The following is a 25,927-nucleotide window of genomic DNA, read 5'->3' as shown; positions in this document are numbered from 1 at the left end:
TTAGGCATTTAGGACAACATTGGATCATTCAGAGATCCACAATTAACTTTTGGAGTGAGTTTGCTGCGCTGAAAGTAAAAGGGCAGAATAATATTGCACGCCCCACTTTTCAGTTTTTGAATTTCCACAAAAATTTAACATAACCAATAAATTTCGTTCAACTTCATAATTGTGTTCCACTTGTTGTTAATTCTTCACCAAAAATTTACATTTGGTATCTTTATGTTAGAAGCATGATATGTGGGAAAAGGTTGAAATTTTCCAGGGGGGCCAAATACTTTCGCAAGGCGCTGTACTTGGCATTATTTAAGCCTAATTGCAGACTATTTCAAATAACTTTCTATCTGCATTCATATATGCATGTTATCAGTCTTTTCTTTTTCCCTTGCACACAGCAGAGATTTGGAGCAGTGTCAGGCCTGCCCAACCCCCACTTCACCACTCAATCTCCCTGGACCATCATTTATTTTTCAACAGGACAATGACCCCAAACACATCTCCAGGCTGTGTAAGGGCTATTTGACCAAGAAGGAGAGTGATGGGGTGCTACGCCAGATGACCTGGCCTCCACAGTCACCAGACCTGAACCCAATCGAGATGGTTTGGGGTGAGCTGGACCACAGAGTGAAGGCAAAAGGGCCAACAAGTGCTAAGCATCTCTGGGAACTCCTTCAAGATTGTTGGAAGACAATGCCCTGTGACTACCTCTTGAAGCTCATCAAGAGAATGCCAAGAGTGTGCAAAGCAGTCCATCAAAGCAAAAGGTGGCTACTTTGAAGAACCTAGAATATAAGACATAATTTCAGTTGCTTCACACTTTTTTGTTAAGTACATAATTCCAGATGTGTTAATTAATAGTTTTGATGCCTTCTGTGTGAATGTACAATTTTCATAGTCATGAAAATACATAAAAATCTTTAAATGAGAAGGTGTCTCCAAACTTTTGGTCTGTACTGTACTTGGCATTATTTAAGCCTAATTGCAGGCTGTTTCATATAACTTTCTATCTGCATTCATATATGCATGTTATCAGTCCTTTCTCTTTCTGGGTTTTTCGTCTAGGCGTCGTTATCGCCTCAGTTTCCATAAGAGAGCATTTCTCAGGTCTTTATTCAAGCCTGTTTGTGGTCCCCAAGATGAACGGTTTAGTTTGCCCATTCGAGACCTCAGATTACTAAACAATTGTGTGCCTGCATCACTTCAAGATGGAGTCCCTTTGATCAGTGATAGCTTCCATGGAGACAGAAGACGACTTCTGCTCGATGAACATTCAACAAGGACTTCAATTCCAATTCACAGCCCAGTTGTTGGGCCTAGCCAATGCCCCAGTGTGTTTTGAAAAATAATGGCGTCTGCGATAGACATTCTGCGCAGCAGGGGCTTCCTCGTCTCTGATTCTGGTACGTCGTCTTGTGTTCCTGGGGATGTTTTTCTACACCGCCAACACACAGATTTTCTTATCCAAAGAATGATCCCTAGCACTTGTGCGTGGGGTTTCGTCTCTCAGAGGTCACTCTCCCCACTCCCTCCACTTCTGCAGGAATGACCTAGGCATGGTGGTTGCTTCAATGCAAGCAGTCCTGTTTGCTCAATGCTTCACGTGTCCCCTTCAACGCTTCCTTTTAGCTAGATGGGACCGGTTTCCTGGATCGGTGTCTCAATCCCCTTCTGGGTAAAGCTGTCCCTAAAATGGCGGGAACGTTCCCAATCGGTCCATCTCGGGAAGTGCTTTTCTGCCCATTCGTCGAAAGATAGTAACGAAGGACGCCAGCTTTTCGGCTGAGGAGCAGCGTTCCAAGATGGGACGGTCCAGGGTCATTGGTCAGCTCAGGAGAAATCCCGGAACTTTTCCACGGATATCCGACTCGAGTACAGTTCGACAGTGCCACTGTTGTGGCCTATGACAATCATCAAGGGGAAACTTTCAGGTGGGCAGTGATGTCAGAGGTCACTTGGATCCTGTCTTGGGCCGAACAGAATATCCCAGCAATTTCCACGGTGCACATTCTAAGAGTTGAAAAATTCAGCTGCAGACTTCTCAGCCGAGGGGGTCTCGCTGCAGGTGAAAGGCCGCTGAACCAGTCAGCTTTTTCACAGGATCTGTCTCAGATGGGGGACCACGGATGTCGACATCATGGTGTCCAGACTCAACCACAAGGTTCCAATCTTGCAACCTTCTAGCATTCGTATCAGATGCACTACCAATACCCTGGACAAAAGGTCTCCCTCCCATACCTGTTTCCACCCCTACCGATGATTCCCAAAGTAATCAGAAGGATAAAGGTGGAAGGATTATCCGTCATACTTACCTGTTCAGGACTGAGCCTGTCCGGCATTCATCAAAGAGGGTCTACGTGAAGGTCTCCCTGTGTTCAGGTCTACCATCGCTCGATGAATCCTTTCCACTGTTCTGGCAGCTTACCGTCTCAGATGTAAAGCACAACCACAGGGGATCTTGGCACACTCCACGTGTTCGGCAAGGGCCTCTTGGGCAGTTCGCCATCAGGCATAGGCCTCGCAGCTCGGCGAGCTGCTACATGGGTTTCCATTCATACATTTACCAAGTTCTACATTGTTCACACTCATGCTTCATCAGATGCAATCCTGGTAGAATGGTCCAGCAATCCGCAGTGACCTGAGCTCGGCCTTGAGGATATGATACTTCTTCCCACCATTGGGACTGCTTTGGGACGTCCCATGGTTTCCTGTGACCCCCAATGAAGCAAGAGAGAAAACAAGATTTTGGGTACTAACCGTAAAATCTATTTCTCGGAGCCTTCATTGGGGGACACAGTATCCGCCCTTGTTTTCTGTTATCTGATAAATTTGTGTTATGTTATCCGCTTCTCCCACTGCTTTCTCACTCACTGAGTAGCCTTCTCCCATTTGGTGGGTATATACTGCTGGGGAGGAGCTAACGTTTTTTGCCTAGTGTCAACCTCCTAGTGGCAGCAGCATAAACCCACGGATTCCCGTGTCCCCCATGAAGGCTCCGAGAAACAGATTTTATGGTGAGTACTCAAAATCTTGTTTTCTCTGTAATAGCGGGCACAGTAATCGCAGCCACCAGCTTCCTGCAGCGGCCACTAGATCACGTGTGCCTAATACTTAAAACAAATATTAACTTCTCTCCACTCCTATGGAGGGCAGTGAACAAAAATTCCCTAAGTAGCAGGAGGAACTGTGCGTGCTAAAAAAATAGCAATGAATACTCACAGCTGTCCATGCACAGTTGTGGCGTGGAGAGCAGCGAGTATTCTGGCAGCAGTCCTCTGCTTGTTAGCAGCGCATGACATCACTGCCATGTGCTGCTTACAAGCATAAATCAGCTGCTGGCACAGGTACAACACACTGCGATGGAATGCAGGGACAGCAAGTAGAATGTTTTTTTTTTTGTTTTGTTTTTTTTATGTTTTTTGATGGGTGCCAATACAGACCAGGATAGGGATGAGGAGGCCATGCAGACCAGGATAGGGATGAGGAGGCCATGCAGACCAGGATAGGGATGAGGAGGCCATGCAGACCAGGATAGGGATGAGGAATCATACATATCAGGATAGGGATGAGGGGACAATGCATACCTGGCTTATACTCGAGTCAATAAGTTTTCCCATTTTTTTGTGGTAAGATTAGGTTGCTCAGCTTATACTCGAGCATATACAATACTAAACTTCTCCACTTTTGAGAAAAATGACTGAAACAAGTCTCTTTCCCCACAACTTGTGAAAGCAATCTACAAGCAAATATATATTTTGATTGTTATTTTATTTCTTCAATGAAAAGTATACATCCTGATATTGCAGAAAGCATTAAATACTCACCAGATAAAGTTTACGATGTCCAAAACCAGCTAAATGCTCCACCATTGGATCTAGATCCAAGTCACATTCACAAAGCTCACAAAAATATTTGGGTTCAATTTGTTTTGTTATTGATTTAGTATTATATTCCAGCACATACTCCAAACCTGCAAAAAAGAAAGTGTGAGAAGTGTTAAGCTATTAGACTCACTTCCTCCAGATGTCAGATTTGTCTATGGTAGAGTGAAGCTGATTGGCTGCAGAGCTCGTGTGGCATAATGTCACACGAGAGCCCAGGAGAGCCAGTGGCGACACTGCTAGAGAAACCCCGGCAAATATAGCGGTTATTTTTATAATAGGAGAGATTTAGAGGAATCACCAGTCAGTCTCCCTCGTTAGAGCCAAGGTGAAACGCGAGTCGGGTTTGTGCGGTTCCAGCACAGGGGTATGTAGCTCAATCAGCATTTGACTATTCATACGCATTAGCATTTGGTCTGTGCAGCAGTATTTCTATATGCACTGGCACCTTATCAGTTAGTAGGTAGGTCATTTGTTGACACTTGTCTTATTTATATTGAGTGTTCTACCTTCATTAATTTTACCAGCCTTGTTTGTTAAATTTATTGCTGCACTATTATTTTACTCTTTGTGTATTTAACATATTTTTTGACTAACACAGTGATTGTAGTGACTTATCTATATGCAGTATAATCTGTATATGCACTAGCCCCTTAGTAGTTAGTTGGTAGGTCATCTACTATTGATATTTGCTTTATACTTACATTGACCTGTCCTGTTCCTATTACTTTTATTAGATCTACCGTATATACTCGAGTATAAGCCGAGATTTTCAGCCCAAATTTTTGGGCTGAAAGTGCCCCTCTCGGCTTATACTCAAGTCAATGTGGGTGGCAGGGTCGGCGGGTGAGGGCGCTGAGGTATACTTACCTAGTCCCAGCGATCCTCGCGCTGTCCCTGCCGTCCCACGGGCTTCTGTGCTGCAGCTTCTTCCCCTCTTCAGCGGTCACGTGGGACCGCTCATTAGAGATATGAATAAGCGGCTCCACCTCCCATAGGGGCGGAGCCGCCTATTCATTCCTCTAATCAGCGGTGCCGGTGACCGCTGACAGGAAGAGCTGCGGCACCGAAGACCAGGCAGAGGGACAGCGCGAGGATCGCCAGGACTAGGTAAGTATAGCATATTCACCTGTCCTCGTTCCAGCCGCCGGGCGCCGCTCCATCTTCCCGGACGGCGCCTCCATCTTCCCGGCGTCTGCGCTCTGACTGTTCAGGCAGAGGGCGCGATGACGCATACAGTGTGCGCGGCGCCCTCTGCCTGATCAGTCAGAGCAGAGACACCGGGAAGATGGAGGCGCCGGAACGAGACGCCGGGAGCTGCAATCAAGGGAGGTGAGTATGTGGTGTTTTTTTTTATTGCAGCAGCGGCGGCAGAGATTTCTATTGAGCACAATGAACGGTGCAGAGCACCGTATATGGCACAGCAATGGGGCACAATGAACGGTGCAAAGCACCGTATATGGCACAGCAATGGGGCACAATGAACGGTGCAGAGCACCGTATATGGCACAGCAATGGGGCACAATGAACGGTGCAGAGCACCGTATATGGGCACAGATATGGGGCACAATGAACGGTGCAGAGCACCGTATATGGCACAGCAATGGGGCACAATGAACGGAGCAGAGCACCGTATATGGGCACAGATATGGGGCACAATGAACGGTGCAGAGCACTGTATATGGCACAGCAATGGGGCACAATGAACGGTGCAGAGCACCGTATATGGCACAGCAATGGGGCACAATGAACGGTGCAGAGCACCGTATATGGCACAGCAATGGGGCACAATGAACGGTGCAGAGCACCGTATATGGCACAGCAATGGGGCACAATGAACGGTGCAGAGCACTGTATATGGCACAGCAATGGGGCACAATGAACGGTGCAGAGCACCGTATATGGCACAGCTATGGGGCACAATGAACGGTGCAGAGCACTATATGGGGCACAGCTATGGGGAAATAATGAATGGTGTAGAGCACTATATGGCACAGCTATGGGGAAATAATGATCTATTTTTATTTTTGAAATTCACCGGTAAATGCTGCATTTCCACCCTAGGCTTATACTCGAGTCAATAAGTTTTCCCAGTTTTTTGTGGCAAAATTAGGGGGGTCGGCTTATACTCGAGTATATACGGTATTTATTATTTTTATCGTTGCATTGATTAAAGTTTGTAGCCTACTACTGATTATGCAATTATGTATAACTAACCACTACTTATTATAAACGCTGTGTATCAGAGTATATGTAGTAATTACACATTACTATATTTTCCAATAATATTTTTTACTATTTTTTTTTTTGTGTATTAAATTGCATAATGTTTTTCCTTGATTTAATATTCCATCTATTTATTTGTATATTCATATCCCTTGATGTTTTTCGCCATCTGGTGGCCTTTCCTTTCTCTGTTCATGAATTATTCATCTTCTAATCAACATTGTTAATAAACAATATATACTATTTATATATATTGCTTGTGTATTTTTTTTTTTAGGTCTTGTAACTTTCAGTGGATACACAGCACCTGTATTTCAAGCTTTTTGCATGTTTCCATGAAATAGTTAATAAATAACATTTCCCACATGTCTACTTTACATCAGCAAAATTTGGAAACTTTTTTTTTTTTTTAGTTAGGACGTTATAATTGTTAAAAAATGGACCAGCGATTTCTCATTTTTCCAACAAAATTTACAAAACCATTTTTTTAAGGACCACCTCACATTTGAAGTGAGTTTGGGGGGTCAATATAACAGAAAATACCCACAAGTGACACCATTCTAAAAACTTCACCCCTCAAGGTGCGCAAAACCACATTCAAGAAATGTATTAACCCTTCAGGTGCTTCACGAGCACTAAAGCAATGTGGAAGGAAAAAAATGAAAATTTTAATTTTTCTCACAAAAAATTTACTTTGGAACCAATTTTTTTAAATTTTCACAAGGGTATCAGGAGAAAATGGACTTCAAAATTTGTTGTGCAATTTCTCCTGAGTACGCCGATACCCCGTATGTGGGGGAAAGCCACTGTTTGAGCGCATGGCAGGGCTCAGAAGGGAGGGAGCACCGTTTGACTTTGTGAACGCAAAATTGGCCGGAATCAATGGTGGCACCATGTCGCGTTTGGAGACCCCTTGATGTACCTAAACAGTGGAACCCCGCCAATTCTAACTCCAACCCTAACTGCAAGCCCACCCCTAACCGCAATCACACCCCTAACCGCAAGCTCAACCCTAACCGCAAGCCCAACTACAACCCTAATGGAAAAATGGAAATAAATACATTTTTTTAATTTTATTATTAACTAAGGGGGTGATAAAGGGGGGTTTTATTTGCTATTTTTTTTTTTTTTGATCACTGTGATAGGGTCTATCCTCCCTCTCCTCTGATGTGCGATCACATGATTACAGGAGAGCGATATTAAATGGGAAATCTGACTTTTTTGCGGTCGCCGACATAACAGTGAGGGTGGGGTCACACTGGCGACTTAAGCGGACGAGTGCAATGCGATTAAAAATCGCATTGCACTCGGACCAATGTTAAATTATGGGGCAGCTCCCAGCAGCCGACTTTTTGTCGTTTTCCTCGGTCCGAGACAATCGCAGCATGCTGCGATTGTCACGGACACTCGGCCGACTCTGCTCACACTGGGGTTGGTAACAACTGACCCTAATCATGTTCTTTGGGGTCTCGACTACCGCTAAGACCCCGGAGAAATTCCGACGCTGAGGGGCACTATCCACTTATTTCTCAGTGTCGTTAAAAAGCGGTGCTGAGGCATAAGTAACCGTAACTGCCGCCGTTAAAAGGTGTATCGTGGTCGTTAAGAGGTTAAGGATGCTCTATTGTCTCTGGTTGAGGAAAAAAAAATAATTTATGGTGCAATTTGACTTTTTTTTATTCACTGATTCAGTGGCATTTAACCCCTTCACGCCGCAGCCATTTTTAGTTTCTGCATTACTGATTTTCGCTCCCCTTCTTCCCAGAGCCAAACACTTTATTTTTCAGTCAGAGATTGACAGCGACATTTAACGGGTTAACAGCCACGGGTGAATTGCGATTTCACCAGCGGCTGTTGGGGGCACATGTCACCTGTTCAAAACAGCTGACATGTGCTGGAAAAGATGTGGGTTCACCGCCGGAGACCACATCAAAGGGGGAGACATGACATGCGCAGTACTAGTACAGCGCATGTCCTGAAGGGGTTAAATTTGAGTGATAAATTGACTGTCAGCAGCTCCACCTGCAGGCTCAGCTCTATTACAGACTGCTTGGTGTGGTCTTCTTAATTGACCAGGCTATTAAATGACCACAGATCAGTGAAGTAACTGATCACGGTCGTTTACTGTAATGGATCCTTAGACATCAGTAGTTGACCTGCTGTGTACCAATTTTGATAAAACAAAACAAAGATGGGCATTAAAAAATGCATTTTTAAGTTTCCTATTGCAGTCAAGTTCCCCAATCATGGAGCTGAACTGTCTCATTATCTCGGCGGTCCATACATTTCAATACACTCTTTCTTTTTTTTTCTACTTTTAGACTTTGCTCTCTGAAGACATACCAATTAGGGGCTCCCTGTCTCTTCGGGACATGTAATCTTTTAATTTTGCAATATGCCTTCCACTGCTCTCAGGAATGACTTCTGCAAAACAAATCAATCAATTATAACCAGGCGCACACACAATATATGTAGTCAGCAGAGTATATTTGAAAAGCCCCTATAAGGCTGCATTCATACATCCGTGTGAGTGTTATACCATTTGAGAGGACAGGTCAGATTTACCCAATTTGCTTCCGTTTTTCTCCACTGAAGGTCACATTTATAGTTACATCTATCACTAAGCAACAGATCCATGAGAAATAAAATCTAAAAGCCTCCGATTTTCATCCGTCTCATGAATTCATATAGACTTTACTGCTCAATTCTGATCCACAAATCAAGTTCAGAATAGGACATGCTCCGAGTCACATGGAACTCGCTCTCAGATCCATGATTTTAATGAATGAATAAGTCAAGACATCCATTCAACTCTATGATAAAGGTCAGAACTCAAAACCAAAGATGTAAAAAATAAATAAATTCAACTATAGCTGATGGGTAAATAGTTTTGATTGGGCAGCAACACTTGCATATACTAATAAACACAATGGTTGGTAATGGCATCAGTCAATGCAGATGTAAAATCTTGAACCAAAAACAAAATACTATATTTGACATAAATTGAAAATTATGCTCAATATTTTGATAAAATTTTAAAATATTTCTGATGCAGCATGAATTCAAGATCGGCTCCAATATTGCTGTCATGTATGGTGCACTCAAGCCGACCAACCCAGCCCTCACATTGCGGAATGAAGCCACATGGCAGGTTTAGATTTGGGGCTGTCTTCTGGCCAGTTGGCGACTAAATACAGATTTGGAGCATGCTCAGTGTAAAAAAACAGAATCTGTCGCTGGATTCGGTCATTTTACGGACAGCGTCGGAGCCTGCGCCCATAGGCTTCCATTCTAGCCAACGACGGACGCCACTGGATCAGTCGCTGCCCGACTTTTCGACGCAGACAAAAAAACGTTACTTTGTCCGTCCTTTCCAGACGACGGATAAACAAATTCCGATGGATCCAGCGCACGACGGACGAAACATAAGGTCATCTGTCGTAATCCGTTGCTAATACAAGTCTATGAGAAAAAGACGGATTCAGCGGGAATCCGTTTTTTTTTTTTTCCACAAAATGACGGCATTTGACTGAAACAAAAAGACTGAAGTGTGAAAGAGGCCTTACTGTGTTAGAGAGAATTTTTCCCTGACTAGTAAAGAGAGCGTTTTCCCCGACTAGTAAATCCTTCCAGGCATTCTTAGAATACAAAAACGGGATACGTCACTGGATTCGTGTTTTTGACGCTCAGCGACGGATCCTGCGTCCATAGGCTTCCATTATAGCTGACGACGGGCAGCACAGGATCTGTCGCTGAGCGATTTTCCGACGTTCCTCTGAACTTTTTCTCTGCCCGGACAGCAGTTTTCTGATGGATCCAGTGCACGACGGATGAAACGGATGGCCATCTGTCACAATCCGTCGTTAATACAAGTCTATGGGAAAAAACAGGATCCACCAGAAAAATTTGCTGGATCCTGTTTTTTTTTTTTTTTTTTTTAAAAATCGACGGATTTCGACGAGATAAAAGACGGAAGTGTGAAAGAGGCCTTAGATGTATTTTTTTTAAAAATACATTTTGGCAATTTTTTTTCCTGCTACGATCTTATTTTTTTTAAAAATGGTAATCTTGCAATTTTCACAATGGCCACTTGAATTTTTTTTTTTTTTTTTTAAACCAATACTTTGTCATCAGAATCCACAGATCGCAATAGTCATACTCACCCCTCCACATTGAACTTTATACATGCTCAATAGATTCAATAGAACACATAGGGTCCGAGTTGGTTCATTTGTCTAATGTACATATTGTGTTTATGAAACTGGAAGTTGGAGTCTAAAAAAAATCCCATGCCCTTTGTGAAAATTGCAAACAGTCATTTTCCATATTCGGGGGGGGAAAAAAAAAACCTCAAGTATGTAACTTAAAAGTCTGATTTATACAAAGGGTTAAAAAGTGCTTCTTTCAGCTATCAAACCAAGGGACAATGCAATTGTCTGCATACCTGGTTGAACATTCCCTGGAGGTTTCACGTTCTGTTTTTCTTGAACTAAAAAAAGAACAAAAATTAGTCTCAAACACAAATAAAGATTGAAAGAATTCTTAAAAGTGTTTGTCCACTTCAGGAAGCATTTTTTTCTGAAATGCATACAATTCGGGCAAAAAAATTTTGCCCATTGGGTTTCAATAAACATTTTGCACTATTTGCCACCTATATCCTCTATATACACTGTATTCTGGCTGCAGAATGAGTTACCGGGATTGACTACCATCTTGAAGATGTGCTGGGGACATTGCTTTTGTGGCACTTACCATTATATGACTGCAGAGCCTTTACAATGGCTGCTGGTGGAGAAACATGTGATGGACAGGTCTGGTCACATGCTCTTTCACTAGCAGCCATTGTATGGACCCAGAGAGCTGTGTAGTCTGCGAGGAAAGCTGCACTAACAAGAGCAGGAGGTGAACCTGTCATACCTATATAACAGTAAGTGCCACCAAATCATGTCCCCAACAATAAAGATCATGTAGCCAATCCTGGTAACTCATTCTTCAGCTGGCAAAAGAAAATGCAATACAGCGGCTATAGGAAGCAAATTGCAAACTTTTTAAAGAAACCATGCATTTAAACAAGCAAAAAATTCCACAAAGTTGGACAACCCCTTTAATGAAAGTACTTTTCTTACATTTGGCGTACATTACATTCTATAACCTAAAAAGAGTTAGTTAAGATTCAAAGAGGTTGTGCCACAAGCTAAAGTATATTTGATTTAACAGATCTTGGAATAATAATAAACTTCAGAATTGGATGTGTTTAAAAAAATAAAATGTTCCTGTGCCGAGATAATCTTATAAATGTGCTCCAGCTGTGTACTGTGTTAGGCTACGTTTACATTAGCGTTGCGCCGCTGTTGCGTCGGCGACGCAGCGGCGACGCGCCCCTATGTTTAACATAGGGGACGCGTGCGTTTTTTGGGTGGCGTTTTTCGCCGCTGGCGTCGGACGCACGAAAACGCAACAAGTTGCATTTTCTGTGCGTCCGATTTTCTTCGGAAAACGACGCACGCGTCGCAAAACGCGCGCGTTTGCGTGCGTTTTAGCGTGCGTCGCGTCGCCGACGCACGGCAGCGCAACGCTAATGTGAACGTAGCCTAATATCTGTGTCTGACCGTACAGGGACATGGTCTGATCATACCACAGCTCCTGGGCGGGGGGTGGGGGAGAGTATATAGAAATTACAGCACAGGGATCACAAATGATTCTTTCTTTCAGGTAAAATATTGTTTAAAAACAGGCAGGATAAGGTTTCTCACAAAAAGAAACGGCTGTGATCCCCGAGCTGTCCTATCTTTATCCACTCTTTTTACTCTGTGATATGATCAGACCATGTCCCTGTACGGTCAGACACATTACACAGTACACAGCAGGGGCACATTTATAAAGATTATATCAGCACCGGAACATTATTTTTAACACATCCAACTGTGGAAATTATTTTTATTTCAAGATCTATTGTTTAAAATGCACTTTGTAGGAAAACCCTTTAATGCCATATGCCAAATCTTGGCTGGAATGCGAGTTCCTATGGCAGGACTATCACTTGGCATAGCTGATGAGCAACGTACTGCTTCTTGAGAAATGGGAGCATTGTAATGCACAGTATGAAGCGTACACCTAGATCAGCAGGTCTGAAAATGCAGCTTTTACAGAAGGAACAATGGAATATAAAGATCGTCATACCATGTTGAGTATTCTGTGCAGGGTTCAACTTTTTTTCTTGAGCTTAAAAACAAAAGTTAGTCATCAACACATTGAGATTACAAGCAATTTCTCAAGGACACTGCTTTTCCTACACTTAGCGTACATTAGTCCATAGAATGCTGCTAGTGCAACCTAAAAGCATGAATTTTGGATTTAAACACTCATTGCTAGTGATGAGCGAGTGTACTCATTGCTCAGGTGGTCTCCGAGTATTTGTAACTGCTCAGAGATTTAGTTTTTGTTGACGCAGCTGCATGATTTACGGCTGGTAGCCAGCCTGAGTACATGTGGGGGTTACCTGGTTGCTAGGGAATCCCCACATGTAATCAAGCTGTCTAGCAGTCGTAAATCATGCAGCTGAGGCAACGAAAACTAAATCTCCGAACACTAACAAATACTCCCACCTGAGAGTGCTCACTCGCTCATCACTACTCATTGCCTATCTGTAGGATAGTCAATGATTGATGGTTTTGGGGTCTGAGCCCCATGGATGAGAATAAAGCGGCTGCAGAGCTCATGGCACTAAGCTGCCGTACAAGGCAGAGCAGTCAGGATAGACAAGACACTGAGTAAAGAATGAAAGGGATGCAGAGCTCACTTCTGCTAGTCTTCAGGGTTAAAGCTCCAGAAAACCCCTTTAACATTACAGCAGCATGTGCCTGAGCAGTTGATGCAAAATTGAGGAAATACAAGCAATATTGGTAGACCATGACCACATTGGTTTCACACTGTCAGGTTTTCATTGCACCAGACAACCATTCTATTAGTCCTGTCTGGTAAAATTACTATTAAAAAACCTGGAGAGACCTGAAGGAAGCCTGAGTGACCAGTTATAACTAATGGACTCTGTCAAGTTCCTTTGGAAACCGCTACAGGGAGGAAAAAATTAAAATTCATAAAACAGGTCCAGTTGCACAAGTAATGAAACCGCTTTAGTACTTGCTAGAGGTTTCTGTAGCCTAATCAACTTGACACTATCTGTACACCTATATCAGTCCACTGGTCATAAACAGGACTGTATGAGGCCTGGAATGATCAAGTTAGTAGGTAGAGATCATTTTTCATGGTGTTTCTACACATTTCTCTTCCACTCTAACAGTGGCATGTAACGCAACATGTTTAAATTTGAGCTGGTGTAACGTGTTAAATTAGGACTGTGGCCAAATGACTTTTGGGTCTCTCATTTTTTGGGGAGGTGATGACACGAAAAAAACTGCCATTCTGACATTTTTCTTTATTTCCATTTCGGTATTCACCATATGGGAATTTTTAAAATATATGTTTTTTGTTCAAACAATTACCCAGATAAAAAACTAAACAAAACATATATTAATTTATATTTTTAAAAATATTTTATAATGTTTCATTAATCTTGTTAGGGAACCAGAGTCTGCCATTGTTTGATTGCCTATACACTACAATATTAGAAACAATGGACAGGTAGTCTGGCACACAGTCTCCCAATAAAAATATCTTTATTAAATCCACATCACAAATCTTGGCTGGACATTGAGTCCCTGCCACTTGAGAAATGGCAATTATTGTAATTCAGAATCTGAAGTGTGATGCAGAATTTACAGAAGCATTATTTAACTAAAGGAAAATGTAAAATAAATATCCGCATACCTGGTTGAACATTTCCTGCAGGGTTCACGTTCCTTACTGGTTGAGCTTAAAAGGAACAAAGAAAAAAAATTAATCACTAACCAAGATAATGTGATAAGAAATTTCTTACTGAAAGCACTATTCATATTTAGTCTAGATTATACTCTACATAATGCTACTAAAAGAGTTTATTTGGGATTTAAGCACTTACGGCCTTTCTTTAGGAAAGGCAATCGGTGCTCGACTGTTATGGGGTTCGACACCCACTAATGAGAATGAAGGGGCTGCAGGACTCATGGCGCTAAGCTGCAGTACAAGGCATAGCCATCAGGATAGACCAGACACTACGTCTAAATAAACAATGAAGGGGATGCAGAGGTCAATTCTGCTGGTCTACACAAACCCCACTGATCAGACACGGGTTAAAGATCCAGAAAACCCCTTCAACCTAAGAGCACGTCATAACAGAGCTGTTATTACACATTATGTGAAAAACAAGCAATATCAATAGGCCATGATCACACTGGCATCAGATTTCCATTAACGAAGGGTTTAATTGCACCTGACAACAATTCTACTAGTCCTGTTTAGCAAAATTAACTATTAAAAAATCCGAAGGAAACCTGAGTGACCTGTTATAAGTTATGGAATCTGTCAAGTTCCTTTAGGAACAGCTGGGGAAAAAAATCTACATAAAATTCACGACACCTGTAAAAATGGGCTACATAAATGATAACTATCAGATGTATCTGAATAGAAATGAGGGCACTGCCAAATCAGTCAGGATCAACCTAGCATATAGTTAAAAGTACCAAAAGTATGAGAAAAAGTATGAAAATGCATAAGGATAAACTATAAAATGTTGATTTTGTTTTATTGTTGACATGAAAAAAAAAAACACACAAAAAGAAACAATATGTACAAACATGCCTATAAAAATACCATCAGATAAAGTATGCAAATTGCCTCTTCAGAGAAAAAGAGAACTTGAACTCTATAGCGCCACCTGTTGGAAGTAAAGTAGTGTGTTGCCAGAACAAGGAACCAGAATCAAAAGTAACAAAACAGAAATGAAAACGGAAGAGACCTGTAATGTAAGGCACTAATAGACTGAGAAAAGACCCCACATGTATTGCCACTCAATCTGTGGCATCATCATGGAAAAAACTCCCCTCTGTTTAGGAATATACTAGTCTATCATGTTCGGTATCCTGAAAACGATTATTACTCAGGCGGATGAGGATAGAGGTTGTCTTATTGTGGGTAAGCCCAATTTAAATAAAGCTTATTGACATTATATAGGTGATCCCTATGCATGGACATACTTTTTCTTGTACTTTTTCTTGGGGCTAATCTGCAGGTTAACTGCGTTACTAACCTGCCCGATGCCCACCCTTAACCGAATGCCTTGGGGAGAAAATGAACTTTATTCCCCCGCAGCGTTGCGGCTTCAGTCAGGGAAGTGGCGCAGCACTGGTTCAGCGACCCGTTATGTGTATAGAGAGCAGTCGCTGTAAACAAACCCCGAAGTAACCCCATTTCAGAAACTAAACCCCTTTAGGGAATTCATATACAGTCATGGCCAAAAGTATTGACACCCCTGCAATTCTGTCAGATAATACTCATTTTCTTCCTGAAAATGATTGCAAACACAAATTATTTGGTATTATTATCTTCATTTAATTTGTCTTAAATGAAAAAAACACAAAAGAGAATGAAGCAAAAAGCAAAACATTGATCATTTCACACAACTCCAAAAATGGGCCAGAAAACTATTGGCACCCTCAGCCTAATACTTGGTTGCACAACCTTTAGCCAAAATAACTGCGACCAACCGCTTCCGGTAATCATCAATGAGTTTCTTACAATACTCTGCTGGAATTTTAGACCATTCTTCTTTGGCAAACTGCTCCAGGTCCCTGATATTTGAAGGGTGCCTTCTCCAAACTGCCATTTTTAGATCTCTCCACAGGTGTTCTATGGGATTCAGGTCTGGACTCATTGCTGGCCACCTTAGAAGTCTCCAGTGCTTTCTCATTTTCTAGTGATTTGTGAAGTGTGTTTTGGGTCATTGTCCTGCTGGAAGACCCATGACCTCTGAGGGAGACCCAGCTTTCTGACACTAGGCCCTACATTATGCTGCAAAATTTGTTGGTAGTCTTCAGACTTCATAATGCCATGCACACGGTCAAGCAGTCCAGTGCCAGAGGCAGAAAAGCAACCCCAAAACATCAGGGAACCTCCGCCATGTTTGACTGTAGGGACCGTGTTCTTTTCTTTGAATGCCTCTTTTTCTCCTGTAAACTCTATGTTGATGCCTTTGCCCAAAAAGCTCTACTTTTGTCTCATCTGACCAGAGAACATTCTTCCAAAACGTTTTAGGCTTTTTCAGGTTAGTTTTGGCAAATTCCAGCCTGGCTTTTTTATGTCTCGGGGTAGGAAGTGGGGTCTTCCTGGGTCTCCTATCATAACACTTATTTGATATGACTTGCGATTATTTGTGAAAAAAATGGAAATTTGGCAAAAATTTTGAAAATTTAATATTTTTCCAACTTTGAATTTACATGCCCTTAAATCACAGCGATATGTCACACAAAATACTTTAAAAAAAATTTTTTTTTTGTTAGGAAGTTATAAGGGGTAAAAGTTAAACAGCGATTTCTCATTTATACAACACCATTTTTTTTGTGACCACCTCACATTTGAAGTCACTGAGGGGGTCTATAAGATAGAGAATACCCAAAAGTGACATCATTCTAAAAAAACACATTCAAGATAGTTATTAACCCTTCAGGTGCTTCACAGGAATTTTTCGAATGCTTAAAAAATAATGAACATTAACTTTTTTTTTTTGCAAAAAATTTAATTCAGACCAAATTTTTTTTATTTTACCAAGGATAACAGGAGAAATTGGACCCCAAAAGATGTTGTGCAATTTGTCCTGAGTACGCCGCATATGCAGGTAAACCATTGATTGGGCGCATGTCACAGCATGAAAAGGAAGGAGCGCCATTTGACTTTTCAATGCAAAATATTCTGGAATTGAGTTCGGAAGCCATGCCGCGTTTGGAGAGCCCCTGATGTGCCTAAACAGTGGAAACCCCCCCAAAAGTGACACCATTTTGGAAACCAGACCCCCTATGGAACTTATCTAGATGCGTGGTGAGCTCTTTGAACCCACAAGTTTTTCACTACAGTTTATAACACAAAGCCATAAAAATAAAAAATCATACTTTTTCCACAAAAGTGATCTTTTTGCCCCCAATTTTTTATTTTCCCAAGGGTAACAGGAGAAACTGGACCCCAAAACTTATTGTGCAATTTGTCTTGAGTACACTGATACCCCATATGTGGGGTAAACCACTGTTTGGCGCATGGCAGAGCTCAGAAGGGAAGGAGAGCCAGATTTTACGGTTATGGTTTGCAGGTGCCATGACCGACTGGGAGAGCCCATGAGGTGCCAAAACAGCAGTAAACCCCATTTTATGAACTACACCTCTTAATGAATTCATCTAGGGGTGCAGCGATCATATTGACACCATGGGTGTGTCACAGAATTTTATACCACTGGGCAGTGAGGACAAAATAACTACACTTTTACCACCAAAATTTTGTTTTAGCCAAAGATTTTACATTCTCACAGAAGAAGTGGGTAAAAATGGCAACAAAATTTGTCCCACAATTTCTACTGAATGTGGCAGTACCCCATATGTGGCTGTACAATACTACTTAGCCATGTGGAGAGACTGGGAAGGAATGGAGCGCTATTTGCCTATTCAAGTGAATGGGTCTGTGCACATGTCAGTGTTTCCACGGACCATAAGTCCGTGGGCGAAACACACTGACATGTCCATTTTTAATGTCAGCCCAGGCCATAAAACATACCGCACACGTGCATACACATAACACACATGGAAGTCATCCATATGACACACATCGGCGCCGGGGAAGAAGCGTTACAGTAAGCACTGTTCCCCGACTCTGAACACGGCTCTCATCATTCTTCCCTGCTCTGCTGGCAATCGGCGTGAGCAGGAGAGAATGATAAGAGTTACAATTAAGTAATAAGAGACAGCAGGCGGCAGCTGCTGGGACTATTACTTCCATCAGCCTACCCCTGCTGCTAATAATAGTGACAGCAGGCGCGGCGGATGGACTTGCTGTGTCTTTATTTACCATACAACTATAGGATTAATAATGGGATAGGTATCTTATAGATGCTTTTCCATTACTAAGCCATGGGCTTAATGTCACCGGTGACATCAACCTGACAAATATTACCCCACTTGCCACCGTTATAGGGCAAGTGGGAAGATGTGCCTATTCAGGGCAGCTGCGGGCTGCAATATTTAGGCTGAGGGGGTCAATATCCGTGGCCCCTTACCAGCCTGAGAATACCAGCCCTCAGCTGTGTGCTTTAGCAAGGCTGGTTGTCAAAAATGGGGGGTACCCCACGCCTTTTTTTAATTTATTTAAATAATTTAAAAATATGGCATGGGGAGCCCTCTACTCTTGATATCCAACCTTGCTGAAGCCGACAGCTGAGGGTTGCAGCCCCCCAGCTGTGAATTTTGTCTGGCTGGTTATCAAAAATAAGGGGAACCTATGCCGTTTTTTTAATTACCGTATTTATTTACTGCTGTCACTGTTATTAGCAGCAGCAGGGGTAGGCTGATGGGAGTAATAGTCCCATCAGCTGCCACCCGCTGTCTCTTATTACTTAAATGTAACTCATCATTCTACCCTGCAAGCGCCAATCGCCGGCAGAGCAGGGGAGAATGAGAGCCGTGTTCAGCAAGTATTAAACACACGGACACTGACATCTCCGTTACCGGAAATATCAGGACGTGTGAATGAGACCTTATAGCGCTTTTTAGGTTTGGCTGCTGTCACACACTAAAAGACTGTTTTTATTGAAAAAAAATAGTGTTTGCATCACCATATTTTGAGAGCCATAATTTTTTCATATTTTGGCAGACAGTCATGTGAGGTCTTGTTTTTTGCAGGACGAGTTGACGTATTTATTGGTACCATTTTTGGGCACATGACATTTTTTGATCGCTTTCTATTCTGATTTTTGGAAGGCAGAATGAACAAAAACCAACAATTCATTAATTTCTTTTAACCCCTTCATGACCCAGCCTATTTTGACCTTAAAGACCTTGCCGTTTTTTGCAATTCTGACCAGTGTCCCTTCATGAGGTAATAACTCAGGAACGCTTCAATGGATCCTAGCGGTTCTGAGATTGTTTTTTCGTGACATTGGGCTTCATGTTAGTGGTAAATTTAGGTCAATAAATTCTGTGTTTATTTGTGATAAAAACGTAAATTTGGCGAAAATTTTGAAAATTTCGCAATTTTCACATTTTGAATTTTTATTCTGTTAAACCAGAGAGTTATGTGACACAAAATAGTTAATAAATAACATTTCCCACACGTCTACTTTACATCAGCACAATTTTGGAAACAAAATTTTTTTTTGCTAGGAAGTTATAAGGGTTAAAATTTGACCAGCGATTTCTCATTTTTACAACGAAATTTACAAAACCATTTTTTTTAGGGACCACCTCACATTTGAAGTCAGTTTGAGGGGTCTATATGGCTGAAAATACCCAAAAGTGACACCATTCTAAAAACTGCACCCCTCAAGGTGCACAAAACCACATTCAAGAAGTTTATTAACCCTTCAGGTGCTTCACAGCAGCAGAAGCAACATGGAAGGAAAAAAACAGGATTTTTGGTTGCTTACCGTAAAATCTGTTTCTCGGAGCCTTCATTGGGGGACACAGGAACCATGGGTGTATGCTGCTGCCACTAGGAGGCTGACACTATGCAAATAAAAAAGTTAGCTTCTCCTCTGCAGTATACACCCTACCGACAGGAAGTAGGATATTCAGTTAGTGAGAAAGCAGTAGGAGAAGCAACGTGTAAAAGAGAAAGATTAATAATATAATAATAATAATAAACTTACTTTATATAGCGCCAACAAATTCCACGGCGCTCCACAGATTAACAGTTTCAAACACTCAAAGAGTGTTCAAAGAACTCAAACGTATACAGTAAACAGAGCTGTTCAACTTGGGAGGGTGCTGTGTCCCCCAATGAAGGCTCCGAGAAACAGATTTTACGGTAAGCAACCAAAAATCCTGTTTTCTCTATCGCCTTTCATTGGGGGACACAAGAACCATGGGACGTCCCAAAGCAGTCCCTGGGGTGGGATAAACATACTTCCATCAAGTCCGAGGACTCACCACTGCCGCCTGCAGGATCCTTCTGCCCAGGCTGGAGTCAGCCGAAGCATAGGTATGGACCTTTTAGTTCGGTGAAACGTGTGGATGGAAGACCAGGTTGCCGCTTTGCAAAGCCGTCGGCGAAAGCCCTGTGACGTACCACACTGGATGCGCCGACTACCCGGGTAGAGTGAGCCTTTATCTCAGGAGGGGGCACTCTGTTCTTGACCCGGTAAGCATCCAAAATTGCCGTTCTAATCGAGCAAGCAATAGTCGCCATGGGAGCCGGCAGGCCTCTACGCACGCCATCAGGGATGGCGAAAAGAGAATCCATCTTTCGGAAAGCGGCCGTGCTAGCCAGGGAGATCCTCACTGCCCTGACGAGGTCCAGCCTGTTCAACGATCGCTCCAGAGGATGAGTCGGAGCTGGACAAAAGGAAGGTAGAACGATGTCCTCGTTGAGGTGGAAAGATGAAAACCACCTCGTGAAAGGAAGGAAGGCGGAGACCTGGGGCCACCTTGTCCTGGTGGAAATCAAGAAAGGAGGTCAGCAAGAAATGGCCGCCGACTCAAAAACGCGGCGGATCGAAGAGATGGACCTGAGATAAGCCACCTTCCGAGATAGTGCTGACAGAGAAAAACTCCCTGAGAGGCTCAAAGGGGGGAACCCCTAGAACAACCAGCACATCCTTTAAATCCCATGAATCCACAGAGGCCCTGTACGGAGGGACAGCGTGGGCTACTCTTTGAAGGAAAGTCTTAACCTGTGGCTAAGAAGAAAACGTCTTCTTAAAGGGAAGAAGAGCGCAGGAACCTGGCACTTTAGGGAACTGAGAGCGAAGCCCGAATCCAGTCCTGCCTGAAGGAAACCCAAATGGAAGGCAGGGAAAAGGACATAGGTGAAAAGCGGTTGGCCTCGCATCAACGAAAGTAAGCCTTCCAGGTACGATAGAAGATCCTTGAAGAAGACGAAGGCTTCCTAGCCTGGATTATAGTGTGACTCATCCGGGCCGAAAGGCCGGACGCTCTTAGAACTGTGGAGTCCACAGCCACGCCGTTAAACAGAGCGACCGATAATTCGGGTGGCAAATCGGACCCTGAGACAGCAGCTCGGGTCTGTTTGGAAGGCACCAGGGGAGTCCGCGAGGAGATTGACGATGTCTGCAAACCAAGACCTCCTGGGCCAATCCGGGACGATCAGAATGACCGGCACCCATCCCGCCTTGATCTTTTTCGAAAGCTTGGAAAGCAAGGGAAGGGGAGGGAAATGATAGGGGAGCACGAACTGCGACCAATGAATGGCCAGAGTGTCAACACCACTGTGAGAGGGTCGCGGAACCTTGGGCCGACCCGAGGGACCTTCCTGTTCAATCGGGATGCCATGAGTCCCCCATCGAAGAACAATCCGATAGGAAACCTCCTGAAGTACTATTCCCCTGCCGCGAGGCCCTCGCGGCCGAGGAAGTCGGCGGCCTAAATGTCCACGCCGGGGACATGCACTGCAGAGCTCACCAGGACCGTTGCCTCTGTCTAAAGGAGGATCCTGGAATCTCGGCCGATGCCAGAGAACGCCGAGTCCACCCCTGGTGGTAGACATATGCCACAGCTGTGTCATTATCTGTCTGGATTCGAATTGGCAGGCTGCTGAGAATCCTTGCCCAGTGAAGGAAAGACAGAAAGAAGATCCGGAACTCGAGGACATTGATCGGCAAAGAGGACTCCTGCGCCGATCAAACAACCCTGAAAAGAACAGGTGACAAAGTCCCGCGTCTCCGCCGAGCGGGCTGGCGTCCGTCGTCACCACCTGCCAGGGAACGGGAAGGAAGGATATGCTGTGAAGGATCTACTCCGGGATAAGAGAAGCGACCTCGGCCAGCAGTCGAGGAACCGTTTGACCCGGGAGAAAGCCGGATCGGACGATGCAGGAGACGAGAGACCTGTCCCCCTGTGATAGAATAGCCTGCTGAAGAAGTCTTGAATGAAATGGGCAAAGGGAAAATTGCCTCCGATGTTGCAACCAACCTCCTTAGGACCTTTAAGGCCCATCGGAAAGGAGGGGAACCGAAAACCCTGGAGCAACCGAACTTCCTGACAAAGGAGGGATATCCTGTCTTCGGGAAGGAAGACTCTGGTCCGACAAATGTCGAAGAACATGCCCGGAGATACGAGGCACTGAACAAGACTGAACTTCTTCCTGTTGACGAGCCACCCGTAACGGCTAGAGTGTTGGGAAAGATGGATAGACTTTCGGGAGCCTGAAACCGAAGTTCCTGAGCCTCCATGGAAGCGATTACTGAACGAGGGAATATCATCCTGAAGTGTCTCCGACAAAACTTCCTGTTCAGCAATTTGAGATCCGGACTGGGACGAACCTTGTCATCCTCTGTCAGTACAAAAAGATTCTAAGAGAAGCCTGTGAACAGTTGAACCGTTCCTGTTCTGGGACGGGAACGATTACCCCGGATTTAAGGAGGGAAACAATGGCTGTAAAGAAACACGGGACCAGAGCGGGGTCTCTTGGAAGTTGGGATTCGAAGAAAACGATCCCAGGGCCGAGAAATGAAGATTTTGTATCTAGAGGATACAAGTGCCCTGGCCCAAGCGTCCTCTACTGAGGAGACCCAGACGTCCCTGAGGAACAGGAGACGGCTGCCCAGCCTGAGAAACGGGCTGGGGTCTAGTCGTGGGTCCTGCCTAGGTGGAACTTCCAGACCTGGACCTGGAGAATCCACCTTAGGAGTAGCGGGAACACCAGGAAGGATTGAGTCGAAGAATACCTTCTTTCCTTAACGTGCCTGTGGCCTCTGTTGCGAAAAGGAATCTGATGTCGCGAAACGACGAAAAAAAGGCCGAAAGGACCGAAGTTGCCGCCTAAGAAGAGAATTGGTGCCGCCAGTGGCGTCCTTAATAATTTGGTCCAGCTTGGAACCGAAAAGACGTGATCCTTGAAGAAGGCAGGCTCGTAAGGGACTTCTTTGATGACTCGTGTGCCAAGCAGTGCGACGGCTGGCAACATTACTGGGTGTCTGAGCGGCAGAAGACACGACATGCAGGGAACAAATTATTCCTCGGCGTGAGTAATCTGGGTGGCAACTTCCGCCAGCCAGTCTGGTGGAGCTCCGGCTTGAATGCCCCAACGGAGTTGTTTTAGCCCTTTCGGATACCGACTTCGAAACCCAAGTGGAAGCGAAAGCCGGGCATAGGGATGATGCGGCAGGTTCGAGAGCCGAATTCACGAAGGATTCCATGATCCTATCGATGGAATCTGTCAGAGTCGCCCCACCGGGCCGCATGAGGACTGTGTTAGTGGCAAGTCTAGCAGTCGGCGGATCCACAGAGGGAGAGGTCGTTCTCCATCGCCTCTCATTCCGGTTGGCGATGAGATCCAGAGGAAAGAGATATGAGACTCCAAGACGCTTTTCTCTTTGAGAACGTCTGGTCGAATTCTCTCTCTCTCTGGCCAGAAGCTCCTCGATTCAGGATGGGGAGCGAATCCCTTGGGAGGAAGTTTAGACCATCTAAACGAAACCGCCTGATCTGCGGGTTCCGTAGAGGAATCTTTGATGCCACAGGTCAGATTGGACGCTCCAATGAGGCTTTGAACCATATCTCTCATGTTAAGATATGGTTCGACTCCGGTCCCAAATTATCCTCTGAAGGCAGAGAAAGCCTCGCCTGACTCCGGGGGGGGGGGGGGGGGGGGGGGAAGGATAAGGGGGAGCTCGACCACAGAGAAGGACCGTGAGATGGATCGAGAAGAGAACTCAGACCGGCGTTCCCGTCTGGATCTTACGCGGCCTGTATTGGAAGACTCGGACAGAGCTTCTTGCGACCCGCTGGCTACTACGGAAGTCTGCAGGGGCAACTGATTGAGCACGGACACAAGGGTCTGAGAAACCGGAGTGAGATCCGCTACTGATAGAGACAGAGGGGAGACCCAGCCTGTGGTGGCGACTTCGCTCTGAGGCGGAGCTGAACATAATGTGGGTTGCTGCAGGCCTGTCTGAGGGGAGCTTGTGGGTACAAGGCGAACCCTGAAAGTGTTTCACTAAGACACAGGAAAAGGTAGCGACCTCCCTTAAAATTAGACCGAACGGGCCCCTGAGGGAAATGTCAGAAGATTAGGGAACAGGGAGGGGCAGGGGATTGAGTGAAACTGCGGTGCAGAGGTACTCACGGCAGACGCTGCAGTGTCCAGATGGAAGGCTGCACGGCCTGGAAGATGCTCCTCTGGGACGATAGCCCCTAGGAGAACAGGTAGACACATCTGGGGCACTCTTGTCCGGAACTTTCTGCAGGCCTGAAGAACAGCAGTGGAACATAAGGATGGAGCTGCTGCCCTGCGGCCTCTGTTGCAACGATGTGCTGTGCCCCCAGGAGAAAATGCGGGCACGAGTGAAATCTCCTGCCCTGTGCTCAGCAGCGACGTGGAGGAAGGGGCGGAGTCAGCCCAGATGGCGCCGGTGGGCGGAGATTGCAGGGCAGTTTGTCGGGCGGGAGAAAGCCCGCCCGAAGAAACCGGAAGTGGAGGAGCGCGGTACCGGAAGTAGGCCCCTGCGGAAGCCGGGACCTAAATTAGAGTCCGGCGCCGCTGGAAAAGAGACTGCGGCCCCGGAACAGTGCGCCGCAGAGCAGTGCGGCAACCTGCCAGGGCCGCAGGGTGAGGCGGAGCTGAGGGACGCGACGCCGAAGTAGGCCCCGGCAGAAGCCGGGACCTAAATTAGAGGCCGGCGCCGCCGGAAAGAGGAACGCGCCGCCGAAGCCCGCAGGGCGGCCGCAGGGGAGAGCGGTGCCGGCGCCGCCAGAAAGGTGACATTGCGGCCGCTGCGCAGTGCGGCCGCGGGGAGGACACTGCGGCCCTGATGAAGGGGATAGCCAATAGTGCAGAGCTACTGCTCGTCTTGGTGCCCCAGGGATCCCTTTTAAAATAGGATCAGCGCCGCCCTAGAAGATAGTGCAGCGCGCATTTAGGGACTTCTACTCCCCCACACTGCGAGAGTAAGGGGAAGATCTGAAAATTTAGGGGAAATACTCACCTAAACATCCCACGCAGTTACTAACCTGAGGGGATTGAGACGTCCACGGAGCTGTGATGGACGTCCTCGTCTCCTCCAACCGACAGGCTCTGGAAGGCGAGTGGGTGGGGGACGGAGCCAGGACCGGACTTCTGAGCACGCTTGTGTGCTAGGATCTTGGTCCTGGTGAGGGATCTATGAGGATACGGGGTGGCAGTACACGCCGTACTCATAGTCCGCTTTGTGGGACTACAGGTGTGACTAATCACCCTGTATCCCTCCGGAAAAACCTGAAAAGGAACGACGCACATTGAGGTAGATAAGGGTCTAATGAAAGACCCGTGTCCACCTCCTACTGACACTAAGCTAAACTGAATATCCTACTTCCTGTCGGTAGGGTGTATACTGCAGAGGAGGAGCTAACTTTTTTATTTGCATAGTGTCAGCCTCCTAGTGGCAGCAGCATACACCCATGGTTCCTGTGTCCCCCAATGAAAGGCGATAGAGAAATGAACATTTAACTTTTTAGTCACAAAAATGATTTTTCAGCAACAATTTTTTTATTTTCCCAATGGTAAAAGGAGAAACTGAACCACGTAAGTTGTTGTCCAATTTGTCCTGAGTACGCTGATACCTCATATGTGGGGGTAAACCACTGTTTGGGCGCACGGCAGGGCTTGGAAGGGAAGGAGCGCCATTTGACTTTTTGAATGAAAAATTGGCTGCACTCTTTAGCGGACACCATGTCACATTTGGAGAGCCCCCGTGTGCC

General features: G+C 44.9%; 1 protein-coding gene across 6 annotated transcripts in view; it reads right to left on the bottom strand.

Moving 5' to 3' along the window:
* The window catches only part of LOC138642407 (uncharacterized), a 231,528-nt gene that overhangs the window by 55,989 nt on the left and 149,612 nt on the right, over nt 1-25,927 (bottom strand). For all 6 annotated transcript variants that reach the window (XM_069730531.1, XM_069730534.1, XM_069730535.1 and 3 more), the window contains 5 exons: nt 13,932-13,976; nt 12,285-12,326; nt 10,549-10,593; nt 8,448-8,528; nt 3,822-3,967 (listed from right to left, as the gene is read on the bottom strand). In XM_069730531.1, coding sequence (XP_069586632.1) covers nt 3,822-3,967; nt 8,448-8,528; nt 10,549-10,593; nt 12,285-12,326; nt 13,932-13,976 — 359 coding nt within the window. The remainder of the gene's footprint in view (nt 1-3,821; nt 3,968-8,447; nt 8,529-10,548; nt 10,594-12,284; nt 12,327-13,931; nt 13,977-25,927) is intronic.

This window comes from Ranitomeya imitator, chromosome 6 (assembly GCF_032444005.1).
Source record: "Ranitomeya imitator isolate aRanImi1 chromosome 6, aRanImi1.pri, whole genome shotgun sequence".
In the NCBI taxonomy this organism is placed as follows: domain Eukaryota; kingdom Metazoa; phylum Chordata; class Amphibia; order Anura; family Dendrobatidae; genus Ranitomeya; species Ranitomeya imitator.
The sequence above is the reverse complement of the archived record's forward strand: the minus strand, read 5'-3'. Positions and strand labels throughout refer to the sequence as shown.